The sequence below is a fragment of the Anolis carolinensis genome, chromosome 2 (genome assembly GCF_035594765.1).
Source record: "Anolis carolinensis isolate JA03-04 chromosome 2, rAnoCar3.1.pri, whole genome shotgun sequence".
Classification (NCBI taxonomy): domain Eukaryota; kingdom Metazoa; phylum Chordata; class Lepidosauria; order Squamata; family Dactyloidae; genus Anolis; species Anolis carolinensis.
Genome location: NC_085842.1, coordinates 145,051,273 through 145,073,670, shown reverse-complemented (window position 1 = coordinate 145,073,670; position 22,398 = coordinate 145,051,273). Strand labels below are relative to the sequence as shown.

General features: G+C 39.0%; 1 protein-coding gene across 5 annotated transcripts in view; it reads left to right on the top strand.

The window, feature by feature from the left end:
- dnah9 (dynein axonemal heavy chain 9) overlaps window positions 1–22,398 on the top strand; it is a 302,000-nt gene that overhangs the window by 239,268 nt on the left and 40,334 nt on the right. For 4 of the 5 annotated variants that reach the window (XM_062973996.1, XM_062973995.1, XM_062974000.1 and 1 more), the window contains 4 exons: window positions 14,028–14,255; window positions 16,021–16,212; window positions 16,747–16,938; window positions 19,897–20,067. In XM_062973996.1, coding sequence (XP_062830066.1) covers window positions 14,028–14,255; window positions 16,021–16,212; window positions 16,747–16,938; window positions 19,897–20,067 — 783 coding nt within the window. Of the gene's footprint in view, window positions 1–14,027; window positions 14,263–16,020; window positions 16,213–16,746; window positions 16,939–19,896; window positions 20,068–22,398 lie in introns of those variants that run through there. The other variant, XM_062973997.1, reaches the window with a different exon arrangement.

Genomic DNA, 22,398 nt, shown 5'->3' with positions numbered 1-22,398 from the left:
GAAACGCCAGCTCCATCACAGCAGAAACAACAAATGAAAAACAGCAAAGAAATGCAACAAATGACCCTCATTAAACAAACTTTTGAACTCCAGTTTCCTTTGTACTCCCACATGAGCACAAGCTGCTACTCTGTAATATAGCTGAGTTTTGATCCTCGGCTCTTCTTCAATTCAGTTGCTGCCTGATAAGAAAACAGAGTTGTTTTTTCCCATCTGCATTCATGTCACCTAGTTCACCACTCAGGGTAGAGGACTGGGAAAGAACAGTCCTAATACTTCATGTGTGTATGTTTAACCATTTCTAGAATGGAGAAGGTGAAGCTCTGATGCTATGTGTGAAATGAAGCTAACATTGCATTTAATCCTTGGGTCTGGCTTGCACTTCCGCCTTTAAAAATCATGCCCACTGTCATCATCATGACTGCTTCCAAGTTTTTAAAAAATCTTGATTGGTATCTTCTTTTTACCTGCAAGAGTCCAGGCACCAGCTCATCCTAATTTAACCAGTCTTTATCCATTAGTCAGAATGTCACCACCTTCATTCAGTGATTGACTTGATTGAATTCCTGAGTCCCTTTTCATTTTCATACATTGTTGCTTCACTGAGCTCTGGGTTCATGTACTAAATTAAATAACAATGAGCTGCTCAACCATAGCAATGCTCTGATCAAAAGCTTGGCAGAGATTTCCTTATTGCATGTTAAATAATTGGATTATATATTAAGGATTTGAGATAGGGAGTTAAGGGCTTTTGTGCAGGCAAACCAAGGCACAACCTTTTTTCTGTGTCACATACGGATAGCCTGTTTTATTGTATCTTTAAAATGAAAACAAAGAGAAAGCAATGCACTTTCTTATTACATGTGAATGTGCCTTCAAGTTGCCTGATGATTTATGGTGACCTCATGAATTTTATTGGGTTTTCTTGGGCAAGGAATACTCTGAAAGTCCTGTCTTAGGAAATTACGTAAGCATACCTTTGTGGCCTTAAAGGTGTTCATTAAAAAAATAAAAAGAAAGAAAAAAGCAAAGAAAAACAAGAGATTTTCAGGCCAGTGTACAGTGTCTCAAAATTTCCTCCCTATCTACTGTCCCCTCAACAAGCTAAATGTCATATCCAGAATGCCAGATATGTTAAATTCTCAGGGACCTCCTTCTTCCCATTGTGCATCTAATCTATATTAAATTAAAAGAAATTTATTTTCTTTTGAAAATCATAGCGAAGTCATAAGAATATGTTCTCTGTTTTTCTATAGCTGTCACTTGAATAGGTTCTATAGCCTGTGTTCCACCCACACTTTCATCTTTTAAAAAGGAGTTAAAAACTTGGCTCTTCCAGTGCACTTTTGTCTCCATGAACAAAACTTGAACGAACTTCACTATACCTCACACTTTATTTTATTCTCTCTTGAATGAAACTTGAAGCCCAATCTCACACCAATTCTCATTGAGAACGTTGAGCACTTTGTCCTTCTGTGCCCCCAAATGTCATCATAATACATATCTTTGCACTTGTGCCTAGACCACCCGCCCATTTTATTCTATTTCTCCTTAATGGTGGTTTTTCTGTGTGATTATCCTATGTTTTAATTGGTTTTTACTGTTATTACATTGTATTATTTGTTTTTAATCTGTTTTACTCGGTTTAAGATGTTGTGTTTTCATATGTATTCTATTTTGCTTATCATTTGTCTTTGGGCTTGGCCCCACGTAAGTCACCCCGAGTCCCTGTGGGGAGATGGAGGCAGGACAGAAAAATAAAGTTGTTGTTGTTGTTGTTGTTGTTGTTGTTGTTGTTATTATTCCAATGTAGGTAGTTGTGAGTGAGGTCTTCAATACAAAATGTATTTTCTGAACCTATTTTTTTCTAAGAGAAAGTGATTGAGGGAAACTGTGTGGCAATTCCTAGGGACTGGAACTTTCTACTGGTTAGCGCTGAGAATGGCTGCACTGACCTCATGACTGAAATCCATTGTATTTAATTCTAATTGCCTAATTGCTAGCATGCTCAAGTGTTTCCTCATTAAATGCCTTAACGTTTTTGATTTTCATCTTTACTAAACATCTGTACTGTCCAACGATACAGTGTCCCTCTTCTTAATCATGTGATCCATGCAGATTTTCTCTCTGAAGTTGCTACTGCTTGTCATCAGGTCAACTTCAACTTACAGCGATCCTATGAATGATAAACTTCTAAGAAACTGTGATCTTCAACTGCCTTGCTCAAGTCTTGCAAGTTCAGGGATATGATTGAGTCAATCCATTTGTAGTGTAGTGTCACTCTTTTGCTTCCGCTTTCTACATTACCAAAAATTAGTGCCTTTTCCGGTGAATCATGTCTTCTCATGATATGCCCAAAGTATGACACCCTTAGTTCGGTCATCTTGGCTTGTAGTGATAGTTCAAGCTTAGTTTGCTTCAGGACCCATTCATGCGTCTTTGTAACACCTATAGAACTCTCACTCAGTGTTACATTTTGATTTTCCTGAGGAACTTATTTTTTTCAATGTATGTTACAATTCAGATACTTGTACACAATTTTTTGTGGTTAGAAATCACATCTATCATTTTTTATTTAAAATATACATTACATCCCCACTTACCTTTTGTTCTCTTTCAGCTTCTCTTTTAAGGCTAATTGGCACCCTGGGGAGAGGATCCTCAGTTTTAAGGAAAGTGTCAGAGTGCAGAGAAGGTTTTCATCTCCAGCTCTCTTACTCACAACCTGGTACTTAGGTTTAGAAAAAAGGCACCATGCACAGAAATGGGAAAAGAGAGGGAGTAATTGCTATGCCAAGCCATCGAGCTAAAGAGGGAAGACAATAGCATTGACTCAAAAGTGCTTCAGGCAGGTTTCTTAGAACCACTGCTCTAGAGTCATCAATTTAAAAGAAGAAGAAAACACCACCCTAAAAGTTTACTAGAAAAGATTGTTGAGGCCAGGATCCTCTTTCCTGTAGTGACCCACCAGTAGGACATAAGGCCAATAGGAGCTTCTTACTAAGTTTTCTGCAACTCAAATTAAATTACATGTTCAAGACAGGGAACTTGTTGAGTTCATAGAGAGATAACCAGAGGGATAGCGGGATGTCACACCTACAACACCTTCAATCACCTCAAGAGTGGTTGAAAAGAAACATGCACTGAATTCCACACAACCAGCAACAGACCAGGGACAAAGCCCTAGTATATTTAAGGCACAAATTGATCAGGAGCAGAAACAGCAATTACAAGGCATGAGGTCCTGAGACAGAAAGCTCTGTAAGTATTGTGACATCTAGAGCAGCCCATCGAAAGACTGCTACTGATCCTGACGTCAGTATGTAGTTATCATGAATGCAAGCCATTGGTGGGCTCACTTTCTATTAAATGATTTCATCCCTTTTAAAAGCACCTGAATTGCCAGCTATTATTATATCTTGTGGTAGCAGTGATGTATTAAAGAAATGTTTTCACTTGTCAGTGCCAAATAGGCTAACTTTTGATGTTATTGGATGAACTGGTGTTTCAGTGTTGTAAGAAATGGGAAAAAGTTTATCTCTCTGCCCACATTTCTACACTATGCTGCATTTTCCCTTATTTACCCATAAAAGACTAAACAGTCCTAAGCCTTGTAACCTTACCTCATTAGGGAAGTTGTTCCAGCCCCGTTATTATTTTTCTGTACCTTTTTCAGCACTCCAGTATCCCTTTTGAAATGCCAGGAAGAGCCAATCTGTAGGTCATAGATGACTGCACTGAATGTAGCAACAGCATCTTCAGTAAAGCTGTCCTGGCAGATGTTAGAGACCTCATAAATTATGCTTAGAGTTAGAAAAGAATTTTGTTGGATTTGACAGCCTTGACAAAAGCAGCCTTTTTTCACATTTCCCAAAGCATGTGGTAAGAAGAACCTCACATCACCTTGAGAATCTGCAAGGTTATGGGGTGCTTCAGAGATATAAAGGACACACAAAACAATGTGCACATTTAAAAGGGCATACAATAAAAGTTGCATATAATTGACAATATGTGTAGCCACTCTTTAGTCAATGGGAAAATGCACAAATTAGGTAAAATGCTTAATTATGCCCGCTTACTAATTGCAATGCAGGAGGAAAAAACAAAAGTTTTATAGGGTAAAAAAGTTTGCATAAAAATGCAGAAAGACTGGGAGAAATTGAGGTATTTCCATGATACTACAAAAGAATAATGTTCACATCCTTACTTATGTGTCTATGGACAGTACCACACGAGGCAGAGCCCCCAGTGGCACAGTGGGTTAAACCCTTGTGCTGGCAGGACTGATGACTTGAAGTTTGGGTTGCTGACCTGAAGGTTACTGGTTCGAATCCAACCTGGGGAAAGCACAGATGAGCTCTCTCAATCAGCTCCAGCTCCATGCAGGGACATGAGAGAAGCCTCCCACAAGGATGGTAAAAACATCAAAACATTTGGGCGTCCCCTAGGCAACGTCCTTGCAGATAGCCAATTCTCTCACACCAGAAGTGACTTGCAGTTTCTCAAGTCGCTCCTGACACACATGCACACACACAAAAACCACACAAGGCTCTAAAAATCGGTCCTGACATTCCAAATCTGTTTTGGTTTGAGCTGGAGCACACCAGTATAGGCACCTTTCTTATCACATTGATCTGTTCCTCAAGCACTTGAAGAAACTGAGGCTTTTAAATGACTTCCTCAAGTTCACAGACATTGTCTCTTTACACACTTTAAATATTAATTGCAAAAAGGAAATATCAATTTTGTCTTTCCTTGTTTTGTCTCTTCTGCAAGAGGGTCTATTTCTCAATGCCAAACCAATTCAAGTTGGAGTTTGCACCAGTTAGTTTCCAAATTGATGGCAGGCTTGCAGAAGAACAGAAGAATCATAAGAGTACAGAAACCAAGAAAGGAAATCCCAATTAGTGCTTGAAATTAGCAGTGAACTGAGTAATAATGTGCATTTTTAAAAGGAAGCAAACAGGGCAGAAGAGGATAGTGACAGAATTGCAGCCAGAAGTCCTCGTGGTCTTCTTGCCAGAAGCTAAATGACTAGCATTATGACAGTGGGGAAGTAGGGCAGTTCAATGTGACACCCCCAGCATACCCACAGTGGCACCTCACTATCGCGAAACTCACTGCAGATGTGTTTTTGGAAAACTTTGAATACAGATCCAGAGTGCTTTCAGACTAAACATAGGATATCCTTTCTGCAAAGTACTCCTTTGACATGAGTTGACATGAGCCACCTGCCACATGTGACAAAGTCCTGTGTTACATTTCCTATTTGCAGGATAGGCTCCTTTCAGTGTCATGACCCTCTTTGGTCTGACGGACATGGATCTGTGTCTATAAAAGAGGGGAGAGAGCCCTGCCTTTGCAGACAGGAGTGGAAAAGAATCTGTTTGAGTCAATTGCTGTTTGTATGGTACGATTTCCAGGAGTTACCATAGCAACTCCTGAATCTTTATGTTAAATGTTTTCCTTGTGAGATACACAATGCTCAAAGATGTTGAGAAAGATTCAGGCACATACTTTGCAAGTGGCTTTAGTCTGTTGTCCACCCTTGTACTTTTCCCCGGCCAGTTAGGTATACACCCACATTTCTTTAACTGCTCTACACAATCTGTCTTCGGACAGGATCACACTCACATATGTTCAGTTCACTCATACCCCATGTGCTGCACAATGGTAGTTTTGATGTTCAAAAGAGGTATGTGTTCAGGTTTGTGTGTGTGTGTGTTAGCACATTTTGTGAAAAGTTATCCAACCATAAGTATAGTGCAAATCATGACCATGCTTTTGCCAAGACAAAGGCACGGGAGAGTTCTGCTGAATTTTAATATAAGAAAGTCGAAGAGACAAGTGCTGTTCAAAAATGGCAAGTAGGGATCATGGGTTGCCATTGCATTTCAGCACTTTCCAAGCCTTGGATGAAGCAGTGTGAATTAGAAATGGAGGTACCGTGAGGGAGCAGAAGGAAACTTTTTAATCTGAAAAGGCTATTTTAAAACAAGTTTTTTTCTGTACTCCCCAATGGTCATAATCTTGTAAATTATGCCATATAATCCAGATTTTTCAAAGCAAATAATTGAACTGGATTATTTGAGTCTACACTGCCATATAATCCAGTTCAAAGGAAATAATCTGGATTTTATATAGCAGTGTAGAAGTGGTCCTAGAACCGAGTTTGTGAGTGGAACGTCTCTGTTATTAACTGTGGACAAGTAAAGATTAATCGTTGCTGATGGTACACATGTACAACCTGTCTTGTGCATAGGAAAGGAATGAGGAACCAAATGGGGATTATTTTAAAGGGTCTCTTCCCCCCCCCCCCATTCCTCCACCTGTAGAAATAATAGAATAACAGTGCAGCCCCATATGTATTTACTCCCTTTAAGCAGATGTTTCTCGGTGACTGTGCATGTGTTATTTTCTCAGCAGGAATTAACATCAAGGGATAGTCTTAGGACTTGTTGACATGTAGACAGTACAGGTTAAGCATCCCTTATCGGAATTCTAAAATCCGAAATACTTAAAAATCTGAAAATGTCCACATAGGCGGCAGAGATAATGACACCTTTGCTTTCTGATGGTTCAGTGTAGTCAAGCATTGTTTTGTTTACAAATTTATTTAAAAAATCTTGTATGAAATTGCCTTCAGGTGATGTGTACATATGAAACAAATGAATTTCATATTTGGACTTGGGTCCCATCTACAAGATACTTCGTTTTGTATGTATGTGCAAATGCAGGTCTTCCAAAATTTCAAATCCGAAACACTTCTGGTTCCAAGCATTTAAAATAAAGGATCCTCAACCTGTATCAATCAGTCTCATCTCATGAAGGCAACCAAATCAAAATGCCTTTTACAAACTCAGTGCAATGGAAGAAAAAAAGCCATTACAATTGCCAAATCATTAAAATGAAGGCTGGTTCATTAAATAAGACTGGTTATTAAATAAGGACAGCCAAAAGTACTTTGGTTCCTGAATGACACCATCTTCATCATGATGTGTAGGAGGAATGTCTATTTTCATTTGTTGGATTTTGCCCTTAGAAATTGGAGACTCTGCTTCTTTGTTTGTCCCACTCATTGCTATTTCTCTCCTGTCTCTCTTAACTATGGCACGGGGGTCTAAAGTTCTGAGCTTAGCAGAGGCTGTGAGTTGAGGCAAAACTTGCTGAACAGTAAGATTTCCCAGCGGTCCTTCCAGTTTGCTCTGTGCAAGTTGTCCGCACATATCTTCCTGCTCCAGTTGTCATTAATTGATCCAACACACACAGCCTGGGCTCAGACCCAGGATTCTGTTCTTTGGATTGGCTATCTATCCAGGCAGGACACATGGTAAGGATGTTTATAACACTCTGTGCCCAGAACCAATTGCTGGTTTTAATGCATATCTGCATTTTATTATACCAGTGCCAAATATACTTATGCAGTGCTGGATGTCCTTGTCTTGGCATAACAATATTTTAGAGTTACATTGAAAGAATATATACTCAATTTTAAAGAAGAAAAAATGGCATTTCATTATCAGCACACCACCAGCTACTGTAGAATATATACACATGTCAATGTAATCCTAGGATTGTGAATGAACACTAGGAGTGCTAACTACTGGAAAGAGAATCTTAGTCCAAATGTTTTACCATATCTGTAGCCTCCATTGCAGAACATGATAGGGGAAAGCTTCTTGCCCAATTTCCTAATTACTATTTTGTTTATTTTAAATGATTTCACTTTAATTTTTTTGGAAACTCATCCAGATTGGGACTGTACAGGGTACTCCATTTGTTTTGACATTCTTGCAGATCGTGTGTGTTTGAAGTATAAAATGATGATGGCCTCTATGTCCTGGTATTGAGAGAGCTAAGAATAAATACTGATTGATCTGGTTCATTCACACAGACAATAGTGAGCAATGCTGAAACAAAATTCTGGATTAGGAAGCCCCTTACTCTGATTTAACATGATTTTCTTTACACAGGATCATGATAGTTATCAGTAGTTGCATAGTAGTTGCATGTAGAAAGCTGGCGAGGAGAAATCAAGTTGACAACCTACTAGCTTCCACTTGTTCAAACATGCCACCACCAACTTCCCGGTCCTAATTGGTGTGAGGCTAGTACTGATAATTCATATGACCCCCTTGCCTCTTGCTAGATTCATGTCCACTTAAGGATGAACTGAATTATGTTTCCAAGAATCCAAGTAAAAGAGGTGAATTGATCAGGATGGATCAGAGGCAGGATCTCCTCTGTTGAATATATATGGGGAAGAAGGGCAAGCTCATCAATTCCATTCAGGTTGTCAATGTATATGGGCACAAGAGAATAAATGAAAGCAGTTTTGTTTCCTACATATCTCATTAATAAACAGTGCATTTATGTGCCTTGACTTCGAATCTGGTCAATTTGGCCTTGACTTTGAATCTGCTCTATATGTAGATAATTTTGTATCTTTGAATTTGGATTGTGGTGTGATGTGTGTATTGTGCATGAATACTATTGTTTAATACTACATTTTAAATGAGTAGAGCATTTTTGTTTCACTTCCAGACCAACTTGTATCAAAGTCTTTCTTGGAGAATCACAGCTAAGGATAGATGGGAAGTCTATTTTTGGTCTAGAAAGATTCTAACATGTTCCTTTAGAGCTCCATTCCATCCCTTTTACATGTGAATATAAAATTAAAAGATGTATACTTGAATTTAGTTGATCTTAAAACTATGTATTTCGAAACATCTTTTATCTTATGATGCACATTTTAATACATGTATTGACATACATTTTAACTTCATAAGTTTAACTGTATTCTGATTCACATTTTTATGCAATGGATGCAGACAAGGTTTGTTTGCCTATTTTGAAATGTAAAATGAAGGCAGTCCCTTGGGTATTTCTCATCCCAGTTCCCTTGCAGATCTTATTTTGTAGCGAAAATTGATTTTTTTCAAGATTTGGCTACATTGAACAGTATGCAATCCAACCTCACCCATAAAATGCCAAACTGTTGGTTACAAAATTAGCATCAGCATGTTATTGTTAGTAGTGTTAATAATAATCATTATTATTATAACGTAATCATAACATTAATAATAAATATAATTTAAAGAAAGCCTGTTAGACCATAGGTGGTGAGATTCCATGAGTAGGTACCACATTATATTAGAACTGATCCTGTGTTACGGGAAGATAGTGCAATTGATCATCAAGCGAATCCTGTACAAGCAGATTAATCCTAGTCATCAACTGAAAAGAGAAACAAGATAATATGAGTACATACTTGAATGAGTCTGTCTTTGCATGTTGACTTATATAATTAAGTTTAAGACTGCTGTCCATTATAGGTGTGCAACTGTTTCAAGGCTTAGTTTTGCAGCTGAGCTGGAAATTGGATCCAGATATTGGATCCTTGGCTGATAAGCCAAAGATTTTGTAGCATAATGTCCATTACTGAGTTCTAGTCAAAATAAAGAACATGAAATTGTACGAGTGGACTTGCAAAGCTGGGCATCTTATCTTTCAATAAGCTAGAGAAGGTCACAAGAAGTAAAACTTAAGCTTTATCCAAGTACTGTAGTAAGATAAAGCAATGGGCAGCCTTAATTTATCTCCCTTTCCCAAGCCAGAGGCCAGCTTTGCTTTTGCTTACTACAATCAGTTATGGGTCAGCTAAAACCTAGCCTGCCCAAAGAGACAGCAATAGCAACTCACATTCTGAAAAGGATGGAACATAAAGATTGCCTTAATTTGTGATTAGCAATAGGATTATTGTCTGTTTTAACTGCCAATCTTTGTTTCACAAATCTGTGTACTGTATTTGTTAGATCCCCCAAAGCCATTCAACTGCTTGTGTCGACATACATTTTAGAATCATAGAATCATAGAGTTGGAAGAGACCACATGGGCCATCTAGTCCAACCCCAAGCCTTGCAGGAAAAGCACAATCAAAGTATCCCTGACAGATGGCCATCCAGCCTCTATTTAAAAGCTTCCAAGGAAGGAGTTTCCACCACACTGTGAGGCAGAGAGTTCCACTGCTTAACAGTTTGTACTGTCAGGAAGTTCTTCCTAATGTTCATGTGGAATCTCCTTTCCTGTCATTTGAACCCATTGCTTTTAATCTTAGTTTCAAGTTTGCTCCCTCTTTCTTATGGCTCTTTCTTATTTACACATGGCTATCATGTCTCCTCTCAACCTTCTCTTCTGTAGGTGAAACATACCCAGTTCTTTAAGACATACCTCATAGGGCATTGTCTCCAGACATTTGATAATTTTAGTCGCCCTCCTCTGGATACTTTCCAGCTTGTCAATATCTCTTTTGAACTGTGGTGCCCAGAACTGGACACAGTATTCCAAGTCAAGTCTAACCAATGCAGAAAACAAAGGCACTATGACTTTCCTCGATCTAGATACTGTCTCCTTTTGATGCAGCCTAAAATCCCATTGTCTTTTTTAGCACCACATTGTTGGCTCATGTTCAACTTATTGTCCATAAAGACTCCAAGATTTTTCACACATGGACTGTTGTCAAGCCAGGCATCACCCATTTTGTATCTTTGCATTTCATTTTTTCTGCTTAAATGTAGTATCTAAATTTTTTCTAGTTGAAATTCATTTTGTTAGTTTTGGCCCAGCTCTCTAATCTGTTATGGTCTTTTTGAATTCTGCTCCTGTCCTCTGGAGTATTAGCTATCCTTCCTAATTTGGTGTCATCTGCAAACTTGATAAGCACGCCCTCTAAACCTTCATCCAAGTAATTAATAGCGATGTTGAACAGTACTGGGCCCAGGACCGAACCCTGCAGCATCCCACTAGTCCCTTCTTTCCAGGATGAAGAGGAACCATTGGTGAGCACCCTTTGGGCTCAGTTGCTTAACCAATTACAGATGTATTCCACATTTGACTAGTTTGCTTGCAAGAAGGTCATGGGGGACTTTGTCAAAGGCCTTACTGAAATCAAGATATGCTACATCCGCAGCATTCTCTGCATCTGCCAAGCTTGCAACTCTATTGAAAAAAGAGATAAGATTAGTCTGGCATGACTTGTTTTCGAGAAATCCATGTTGATTTTAGTAATCACAGCATTCCTTTCTAAGTAATTACAGACTGCCTCCTTGATCTGCTCCAGAATCTTTCCTGGTACTTCTGTCAGGCTGACTGGACAATAATTGTTTGGGTCCTCTCTTTTCCCTTCTTAAACATAGGAACAACATTTGCCCTCCTCCAGTCTGCTGGGACTTCTCTCATTCTCCAAGAATTCTCAAAGATTATTGCCAGTGGTTCTGAAATGGCTTCTTCTAGATCCTTCAATACTCTTGAATGTTTTTCATCTGGCCCTGGAGACTTGAATTCATTTAGAGTTGCCAGGTATTCCTGGACTACTTATTTTTGTATTGCATTTCCCCTATTACCTCGCTGAGGTTGACTACCAATCTCCTTTTGGGAGAAGACTGAGGCAAAGAGGGTGTTGAGCAGATCTGCCTTTTCCCTATCCCCTGTTAGCATTTAACCACCTTCTCCACACAGAGTCCTTACTGTTTCCTTTTTCTTCCTTTTTCTACTGACATAACCAAATAATATATTTTTATTGGTTTTAATCTCTCTGGCAAGCCTGAGTTCATTTTGTGCCTTAACCTTATGAACCTTTTCCCTACATATGTTGCTTATTCATTTGAATTCCTCTTTGGTGATTTCCCCCCTTTTCCATTTCTTGTGCGTGTTTCTTTTAACTTATCCCATTCTGGTTGTTTTATACTTCTCCTACTTTTTTGCCTTGCTGACACTGTTTGCAATTGTGCCATCAGTATCTTACTTTTAAGAAGCTCCCATTCATCATTAAATCCCTTATCTTTTAGTATTCCTGTCCATGGAATCACACTCAGTATTTCCTTAAATTTCATGCAGTTAGATCTCTTAAAGTCTGGAATGTGCATTTGACTTTTCTTAGTTTGAACTTTTCTTTGTATCACAAACTCCAAGAACACATGATTACTCCTACCTAAGGATCCCACTACTTCCACTCCATTTACCAGAATTTCAGTGTTGGTTAGGATCAGATCCAGAATAGCTAATCCCCTTGTTGCCTCTTCTACCTTCTGGACAATAAAATTGTCTGCAAGGTAAGTGAGGAATTTGTTGAATTTTGTACTTTTGGTAAAGTTTGTTTTCCAGCAATTGTCAGAGTAGTTGAAGTCTCTTCTGCATGTTTGGTCATCTGATCAAGTAAGGCTTCATCCAGTTCTGCCATCTAGCTTGGAGGTCTGTAGTAGATCCCCACAACTACATCTTTTTCAGTCCTTGTTCCCTTAATTCTTATCCAGATGCTTTCAGCCTGGTTTCCAGGATTGAATTCATGCATCGCTTGGTCTGTTTCTTTGAAATAGGTTATACCCCTCCATTGCTACATTCCAATCATAGGACTCATCCCACCAGCTTTCAATTATGCCTATTACATCGTAACTGTTTTGTTGTGCTAGAAGTTCCAGCTCATCTTATTTATTTCTCATGCTCTGGGCATTAGTGTAAAGACATCTAAGCCCGTGGGACATTCCCCCTAGTTGTTTATATTTGAGATTATTGTCCCCTCACTGCTTGGTACTTGTGTTTGTCCAACCCTCTCTTTAGCCTTTTGTCTGTTCACTCCGGGCCTTGATAAACTACTGTTTCCAAGAATAATGTCACCCTCCCCCACACAAAGCTAGTGATTCTCTCGCATAACAAAGTGATTACCCTTCATACATCTACTCTAATGATTTAAATATATATCTCTGACTATAAATTCAGCTTACTGTAGAAAATATCCTTAATGATCTTGAAGTCTCCTGCCATTGCCATTGGATATTCTTGTTCATTTTAGGTTTGCTTATGTCAACAATTGCATTTGATATCCGAAACATGTTGGGAAACAAATGTAGACTTCTCAGAAGCTACCTGCTTCTGTCCTGATTCCTGCTTCAATTAGTTGTTTTTATTTCAAATATAAATATGAATCGCTTTGGATATATTTTTTGTATTGGGTTTTTATCTAGTCTCATGCTATCATTGCTGGATTCTTAAGGTAGAACATTTGATCTAGTTTGATATCTGACTTGACCTGTAGATTTTAATGGACTAATTTATGCCTTCATTTAGCACTTTGTCATTAGTTAGCATATATTTCAAATTGGGCTGATTTCTTTTTTCCTTTGTAATCTTAAATCACAACCCCCTCCCCCACATAAGTAGTCACCTCAAACAGCTATAGGAACAAGAAAATCAGTGAATGCATCTCTTGATAGATGGCATGGTGTCAAGTTTGGACTGTTTTCTAGTCTTCACTTTAGTTTCTCTGATTTTTTGTTCCATCCCCCAATTGTATTTCCATATTGATATTTTGAGTAGCCAGGGCTTACTACTTGCCAGTGACCACCTCTGTTTTAATGGCTCAATTCCACTGGAAGAATGTTTAAAATTCAGATTCTGTTTGGCCTTTTATGTACTCTTAAACAGGAGTATGGCTGGCAGCTGGTTTGTGTGTGTGTGGGGGGGGGGGGGGGGAGAGCAAAAGCAAAGGTGCCAGCACTGCAAATTTGTTAAAACCTCTGTTATGCAGGATGTGAAATTTGATTTTCTGCTAACTGGCTCAGATTTGAAGAGTGAGTTATTTGATTGAAAATAATCAAGGGATTTTATTTCAGCTGTCTGTGGAAACTTTGTTTTGTCTGGAAGGAATAATGTTACTTCAGTAGCAGTACATTATTCTAACAAATGGAATATCATTGTCCTCGAGAAAACAAACACTCAGAGCTGTTTCCTTAATTGCTAGTTATTTGTCTTGATTATTTTGCATTTCAAAGTGTATGAAATTCACATCCTTTTATGTGCAGCTAATGTCTGTGGAAGTGAATTGCAGGGCTGAGTGCTACTAGGCAAGGTACTTGCTCTTGAAGTGGAAAGGAGGAGAAATGCTTTTTGCCTCCTGGAAAGAGTCTTTAATGGCTGCTGCCTATACTGAGTTCAAATCCAGTGGGGATAACAACCCTTGTTTCTCCTGCTAGAACATTCACTTGGTAGCCAAATGGCTGAGTTCCCTGGAGAAGAAGCTGGAGCAGCACAGTGAAGGCGGTCACCCTGAATTCCGTGTCTTCATCAGCGCCGAGCCTGCAGCTTCACCCGAAGGCCACATCATACCCCAAGGCATCCTGGAGAACTCCATCAAAATCACAAATGAACCCCCAACAGGGATGCATGCCAACCTCCACAAGGCACTGGATAACTTCAACCAGGTATTAGGTGACCCCATGGAGGTTCTTAGTGTCTGTAATGGTAGCTTGGAGGGAAGCTGCACTTACAAATACCCAGTGCTTATGGCAACCCATCCAGAGTTTTGTAGGATTGCACTAAATTTGACATGGATAAGTTTACCTAGCCTACAGGAATACAAATCAAATACTGTGTGGCACTTCTGTGCATAATAGAGTTCTCTGGATTAAAGCCTGCACTTGTAGAACATTGTTTGCACAGTGTCTCCTTTCAGCATTTCATGTACATCTCTGGGAGGTTGCTTTTCTGCTCCCCTAAACAAGTTAGTCTTGCACTTGTCATGATAAGGAGACACTAGCAATTTTCCTGGGTTAGGGCAGTAAGTAGGAAATTCATTGTAAGACCACTGTGGTTTAAATAGGCATACCAAGTCTTTCTCTGTCAGAAGGGGATGAATGTCTGAATTTGCAAATCCTAGGAAGCAGGATTTGGGTGATCTATCACAAAGCAGAAATGTGCTTTCTTTTCCTAAAAACACTGTTGTCGCTCTTGCTATAGCAGTATTCTCTGGGATGAGAAATCTGTGTGCAGTTAAGGCTCATCTTGTTTTCATATGCTGTCATTCATAATCCCAAATTCTAGGAAAAGGGAGGGAAACCTTTCCTCATTCTTAATCTGCCTTTGAAAATCAAATCAAATAGTAAGTAATGTTCTCAAAATAGCTAGGTTCTTGCAAGATATCTCTTATAACCCAAATCTTGATGTAGCAGGGAATAGTGGCCTCAAACTTAATTTGAATGTTTTGAGCCACTGTTCTGACAATCAGAGTCAGAAAGTTTATTATTATATTCATTTTAAACAAAGAGTATGGTTTGGTGTTGCTTCAGCATAATGTCAGTATTTCAGCTTTGCAGCTGGAAATACCTGTAATGCCAAATAAAGACAGGGAATGTTTTATCTAAAGTTGTTATTTTCTGCTTTTTTTGCAACCTGGAATCTGGAAGATTTGAGGTAAATAAGCTGTTTCCCCAGTTCCCAATTGGGGACATTGTTGTAACCAACCAACATTAGGTCGGTGCTGACTGACCAGACACTTGACTTTTGTTAATCTGTTATGAAGAGCCAACGTTTGTTAGCAATCCGTCTTAATAGTATGCTGTGGGCATATACTTTCATTTGTATTAATTGTTGAGGACTAAAGGGATTCTGAAAAGGTCAACTAGATCATCCCTTTCTGTTGTGAAATGGTTGATTTTGCTGAAAATATCCTAACCTGATGTAGGAAAAAATGTGCTTCCTGTAATTGGTCATTCAGGCTCTTCCGTGCCCTTCCGCCCTTCTCTCTGCTCTGCTGGCCCACCTTCCTCCTCCATGTCTCACTCCTTTCTCCTGACTCACCACCAAATTTCTGTGTTGCTCACTCTTTCTCTGAGCACTCTGCCAGTCTGGCCTCCATCTCTTTTCCTAGGGGAGATTTCAATTAAGTCATCAATGAAGAGATAGCATTGGTGGATCAGAGGCAGAGCAGCAGTGGACAGCTTGAAAATCCCAGGATATTAAAAGGAATGTGCTTGGATATTTTAGTTCTGAAAATGGAGATATGTCCAGGAAAAGAAGGTTATCTGGTAAATGTGTACTAGTAAATATAATGTTAGGAGAATTCATATGATCAAAGATATGTCCCCATTTGGGCAACGGTATTACTGAGGGGGCACCTGAAATTAAATAGATTGGCTCCTTCATTGTGCTAATTAGAAAAACCCCTGTTTCTCTTCCTTTGCCTTCTAGGACACCTTGGAGATGTGTTCACGTGAAAATGAGTTTAAGAGCATCCTCTTTGCCCTCTGCTATTTCCATGCCGTAGTAGCTGAAAGGCGCAAGTTTGGGCCACAGGGCTGGAATCGATCCTACCCTTTTAACACTGGGGATCTCACCATTTCTGTCAATGTTCTGTACAATTACTTGGAGGCTAGTTCAAAGGTGAGGTGCATTAATATATACATCCATGTCTATCTCATGTCTATCTTTATCATCAGCCTTGTTTGTTTGTTTGTTTGTTTTTAGTTGCTGTTAGATATCTGCCAATTTTCCAGCCACTTTCTTCTAATATAGTATGACCATGTCTCTGAATAGCTGTTTCTGCTTTATGTGTTTTGTACTGCAACTTAAAAAAACACTTGTCTGCCAGGTTTGATGTATCTAGTCTCAATTGCTGGGAAAAGCCTTGTTTTAAGTAATAATCCTCCCACCTTTTCTCCCTTCCCATCATCATATATATATACATATACATACACACCGTTTGTTCTGCAGTCTGGGTTTCTTTAAATAAATCTCTTGTGTGTAGCATAGAGCGGTTTGACTGCTACATGCTATCTACTTTAAAAAAAATGAACAGGGGAAGTGAATGCATCCTCTGAAGCTATCAGTTTTAGAAGGTTGCAGAGTGATTTGTCTCTGGTTATAAAGTAGGACCTATTGCAATCTGCTTCCAACACCTCATCCACTGTTGTTCAGGTTCCTTATGATGATCTACGGTACCTCTTTGGAGAGATCATGTATGGAGGACACATCACAGATGATTGGGACAGGCGTCTCTGCAAGACCTACCTGGAAGAGTTCATCAAGCCTGAAATGCTGGAGGGAGAATTCCTGCTGGCACCAGGATTTCCGCTCCCAGGGAACATGGATTACAACAGCTATCACCAGGTTCATTCATTCATTCAATACATTTATATTCCATCTTCCTTTCAAATGAGACCCAAGATAAATTAAAACATGGTACATGAATTAAAAACAAGTAATAAAAGGTCAAAATAAAATCACAAAATTAACAAATCCGTACTTTAAAACAATTTGAACTGCTTTAAAAGTATAACAAAAATAGTAAAAATGCAGCATCTGCTTGCCCCCACAGCTCTAAAGCTTGAAATATTAATTTGGAAGATTAATTAAATCATTTTAAGTGTTAGAAATTGGGAAATTAATTCATTCTCACTCTAATTAAAATGATTTAATTGGTTTGGTTGCTGTTGCTGGTTAACTTATTATTTAAAATGATGGTTCCCAGGACAGAGCAGAGAATTTGCACAGAATGGTTTGAAAGTGGTCAGTGCTGACTCCAAGGAAGTATATTTTGTTACTGGGATTGTCAAAACTACTTTTAATCTTGTTTTTCCCCAGGCCTGGAATTTCTCTTCCCCAGTGGACCACAAAGCCCATAATATATTTGTTGCAGATAATGGTGGGACTTGTTTGAAAATGGTCAGGTTGGGAAAGGTTTCCTGAACTATAGAAGCCCATTTTGTAACCTCTTCAAATAAGTTTTTTTACTGATTTGTATTTACCCTCCCGAACACCAATATATTCAAGTGCCTTGTTCATTACAGGTTTATATGGAGGGATGTTAAAGTAGGGTTGGGAATAATGTATCCTTCCAAAAGTTGTTGAACTGCAGCTTTCAATATTTCTTATCATTGGCTAGGTTTGTTCGGAGTTGTAATCTAAAAACATCTGGAACATCACATGATTCCCGTCCTTGTGGAAAAGGACAGTAAGGAATTACAGTATATACTCTAGGAATGTTGTGAGAGTAATCCAGGGCAAACAAAACAATAAGCGGTTGGCTACAAAGATCAGTTAATTCATCAAGTATTCTCTATCATTAATGTCTATGATTCTATGATTTTGAGTACTTCTGAGCACATTTTTTGAACTACTGAATCGCTTCATGCACTCTGTCTTTTCACTTACTGGCAAGAAGTATAATCTGCAAAGATCAGTGGTAGAGCCATATATTTTGCTCATTTAGTTGAACGGAACTTTTTCTATGTAGTTTTTTTTAAAAGGTATTCCTTTTCTTTTAAAAAAGAAGATACTATTCATAGGCACGGGAGACTGTATTTCTATCTATTTGTATATACCAAACCCCACAAAGTTGTATGATGCCTAGAAGGGGTGTGTGGAAGAGAGGGGAAGCCAAGAAAGAAGGACAACTTTCTATGTAATTACTGATGTGCTTAGTCCTTTGGGAGCAATTGTAAGTACGTACATAGAATCATGGAATCATAGAGAAGAGACCTTGTGGGCCTTCCAGACCAACCCTCTGCCAAGAAGCAGGAAAATAGGATTACAACGAGGCTTAATGTCAAAGAAAATGCCATCCATTAGAACAACTTGTAACATTTTAGAATCACCTGACTCTTTAAAGCTGAGGATTTACTTCTGCATTAATTAGTTAGTCTAGTGAATTTTTAACAATAGGCAACAAAGAGTCATAACTGGAATTTAGCAAGTTAAAAACTTAATGAGCTCATTAATTAGTAATTTCCGAGCTTAGGCTTGTTCTAGCAATGCTAACTTTTTAGTTTTATTGATACTATAATTATATTTTTAACTTCTGCATTATGTGAATTTTAAACTGTATCTATTTTAACTCTTGTGAGCCTTGTTGAATTACCGTGTTTCCCCGAAAATAAGCAGTGTCTTATATTAATTTTTGCTCCCAAAGATGCGCTAGGTCTTATTTTCAGGGGATGTCTTATTTTTCCATGATGAAGAATTCACATTTATTGTTAAACAAAAACAAATGAACATTTATTATATACTGTACAGTAGTTGTCATCACAAACCAGCATAACCAGAAAAGCTGTGAATCCTATCAAGAATTTCTTGTTACTACCATCATTTCCATGTACAACAATCTATGGTATGTACATTTACCGATCCTGCATGCTCTGGTGTTCTGTTCAGCGGGCATGCTTCCAAACAAAAACTTTGCTAGGTCTTACTTTCGGGGGAGGCCTTATATTTAGCAATTCAGCAAAACTTCTACTAGGTCTTATTTTCTGGGAATGTCTTATTTTAGGGGAAACAGGGTATGAGTTAGGAAAAGAGTAGAAGTAGTATTCACTGTAGTAATAGATATTTCTTTCATGTCTCGTTGCCATTTCATATGAGAGAGTGATAGGAAACACAGTTTCCTGTCTCTAATTTGTCATGTTTGTTGGTGGGTGGTTCATTTTCCAGTCCTTTTCAGTTGACAGTCATCTCTGAAGAGCCCGCTTTAATGGTGATGTGACAGTTCATCATGCACTTGTTCACTTCATGCATGGATAGAATGAGCACTTTTCTTTGTCCAAACCTAGTGGAAAATGATACCAGTTTGCACAAAAAGACTTCAGACTGTAATCTTATATGCACTTACCTGACATAAATCCCACTGAAGTCACTGTGGCTTACTTCTAGGTAGAATGATGTAGGATTGTGATGGTCATCATCTGATGAGGAAACCCTGAAGATTGATACAAAAGTGACCCCTCACTGATGACCACTAGCAACAATTGTCTACTCCTAACCCAGTGGTTCTCAACCTGTGGGTCCCCAAGTGTTTTGGCCTACAACTCCCAGAAATCTCAGCTAGTTTACCAGCTGTTAGTATTTCTAGGAGTTGAAGCCCAAAACAACTGGGGACCCACAGGTTGAGAAACACTGTCCTAACCAAATGCTGAGACCTTTGCTTTCCAGGTGCACATTAAATCAAGTGAAAAAATGGATTTATATTGGATATTCATAACAGCTTTAGTAACTGGCAATGTCTGCAACCGGTCTGGTTATTAGTACACCATACTGGTTATTAGTACACCATATGATTTATCTTCTTTCCAGTACATAGATGATACCTTGCCTGCTGAGTCCCCCTACCTTTATGGACTCCACCCCAATGCAGAAATTGGATTCTTGACCCAAACCTCAGAGAAGCTCTTCCGTACTGTTTTGGAACTGCAGCCCCGTGATACCAGCCTCGGAGAAGGTGGAGGGGCCACCCGGGAGGAAAAGGTGAGTGTAGGGAACATACTGGAAACAGTTAATGGCATTCTGGTGTGACTTTGCCTTGGTTTCATTTTGTAATTCCAAATACAATCCAAGGTATGAAAAACTTAGGCAAGTCATTCAATTTTAGCTAAGCAGCAGACACACTTAGTTGGTGCTAAGGAATGCCCTTAAACCTATAGTTTTAGTAATGATTCTTTGTAGCCATTGTTAAGAAATGTTGTTGGTGACATTGGCTATCATTTCAGTCTAAATAATGATGGAAGTACATTTTGGCTGTCACATAAAATGCCAATAGATTGAAGCGGAAGTTTATCCAGATGGTGGTTTTTCATCTTTCAAGTTTGCTACTGCAATGCATAACAAAGAGAATGGGGAAGTGCCTTGGGGTAAGGCAGGTGCCTTTTTTCCTGCCACATTCATGCATGGAGTTTAGCAAGCTATGACTGCAGGTTCAAGACTGCAGACTCACACACTTGTCTATGGACATATGTGTAAATTTATGGCAGACTGGCAGGAGCTGGAGCACCATCAGTCTGGAATTGTGGGCGATGGGAACAGTGAACACCAGAGGTATCCATTATGGTCCCCCCAGATCAACTGGATATAGGCCAAGGTCCACATGCTATTGAATTGCTATGGCCAAATCCAGTAAAATGCATACATTTAAAAAATGTTTGTGGAAAAAATAGCCCCTGGTGGCACAGCGGAATAAACTGCTGAGCTGCTGAACTTGCTGATTGAAAGGTTGGTGGTTAAAATCTGGGGAGCGGGATGAGCTCCCACTGTTAGCTCCAGCTTCTGCCAACCTAGCAGTTTGAAAACATGCAAATGTGAGTAGATCAATAGGTACTGCTCCAATGGAAAGGTAATGGCACTCCATACACATGACCTTGGAGGCGTCTATGGATAATGGATAACTCTTCGGCTTAGAAATGGAGATGAGCACCAACCAGCAGAGTTGGACACGACTAGACTTAATGACAGGGGAAAACCTTCACCTTTACCTACCCAAATTTAAATGCACACACAACTGTATCCCAAATAAGCTTCAAACAATAACAGGAATTCATGTAGGCAAAGTGTGAGACCTGGAAACTGTGCCCACCAAGTGTAGGTTTTCTGAAGATCTATTTAAAATGCAACAAATTTCGGACATAAAAAGGCAGCCATGAATCAGAGATGGACTCGGTGAGAGGATGATGTCTTCTCACTGCAGACTTGATATATACACACACCCTTAATCAGATTTGAGGATGTCAGTTTCTTCATTATTTCTCTTCTTACTTGACTTCCCACAGTATGGAGGTCTAAAAAAAATATGCTGAAGGGAAAAAACTGTGTAAGTTTTCTTAAGTTCCTTTAATGGAAAGTTTTACTTCATTAAAACTCCAGTCTATGCCTTAAGAGGTGCAGAAAGGTCAATATTAGAAACGTGGTTATGAGCACCGTTTCACCTTGTGATTTACAAAGAAAATCTTTATAACCAAACTGAGGATCTTTATATCCAGAGCCTGTCCCACAGAGAGACTGGAGTGTAAGTAGTTGACACCAAACTTATTATTTCTGGCATTTTAGAGCCAAGACTACTTGCCTTAGGTAGTAAAGATTTTCAAGCTGCCATGCACATGACCTCTTCTGCAACACAACTGCAGTCACACATGCTCTGTTTGGGGATGCTGTCAAATCATAGTTTCTTGAGTGAAAGTGAAACAGGTAACATGCTCCCAACATGTAAAAAGGCATGTGACTTGACTATCAGATTCCCTGAATTCCAGGCTTTTGTTGATAATGCCATTGACCACAGAATTTGAAGTGCAACTTGTGCCTGGGTAAACAGATGTAGTTTTTGGACATGTAGCATCCATCTTTCACTGCCAAGAAATTTAAATTGTGTTTATTCTTTTCCTGTTATCTTTTATCAAAAGATACACCTGTAAAGGCGAATTTCTCTTCAAGGGTTTTAATGATCAGTGATTGCACCATAAATACATACACATGTTTCAGGTGAAATTCAGATCAACGTAAGAATCTGTTCAGTCCTCCCTCAAAAATTTTGCTTTTGACTTCCCTCAAAATTCCTTTCCATTCAAGCCTGAAAGAAGAACTCTAATATTAATGTTTTTTTTAAATACCCATGAGCACTCTGTTCTATAGCCCTAAGCAAAAGGGATCCCATAATTGTGGACCTGGAAGATATCTCAGAGGTCCAAGTCCTCTACCGGCTTCAGAAATCTATAGCTAATGTGTCAGAGTAGCCACTCAGCCTTCAGGAGAAACCACTATCTTCTGAGATGGTCTCTTCTGCTATTGATCAGCTCTTATGGACAGGGACAT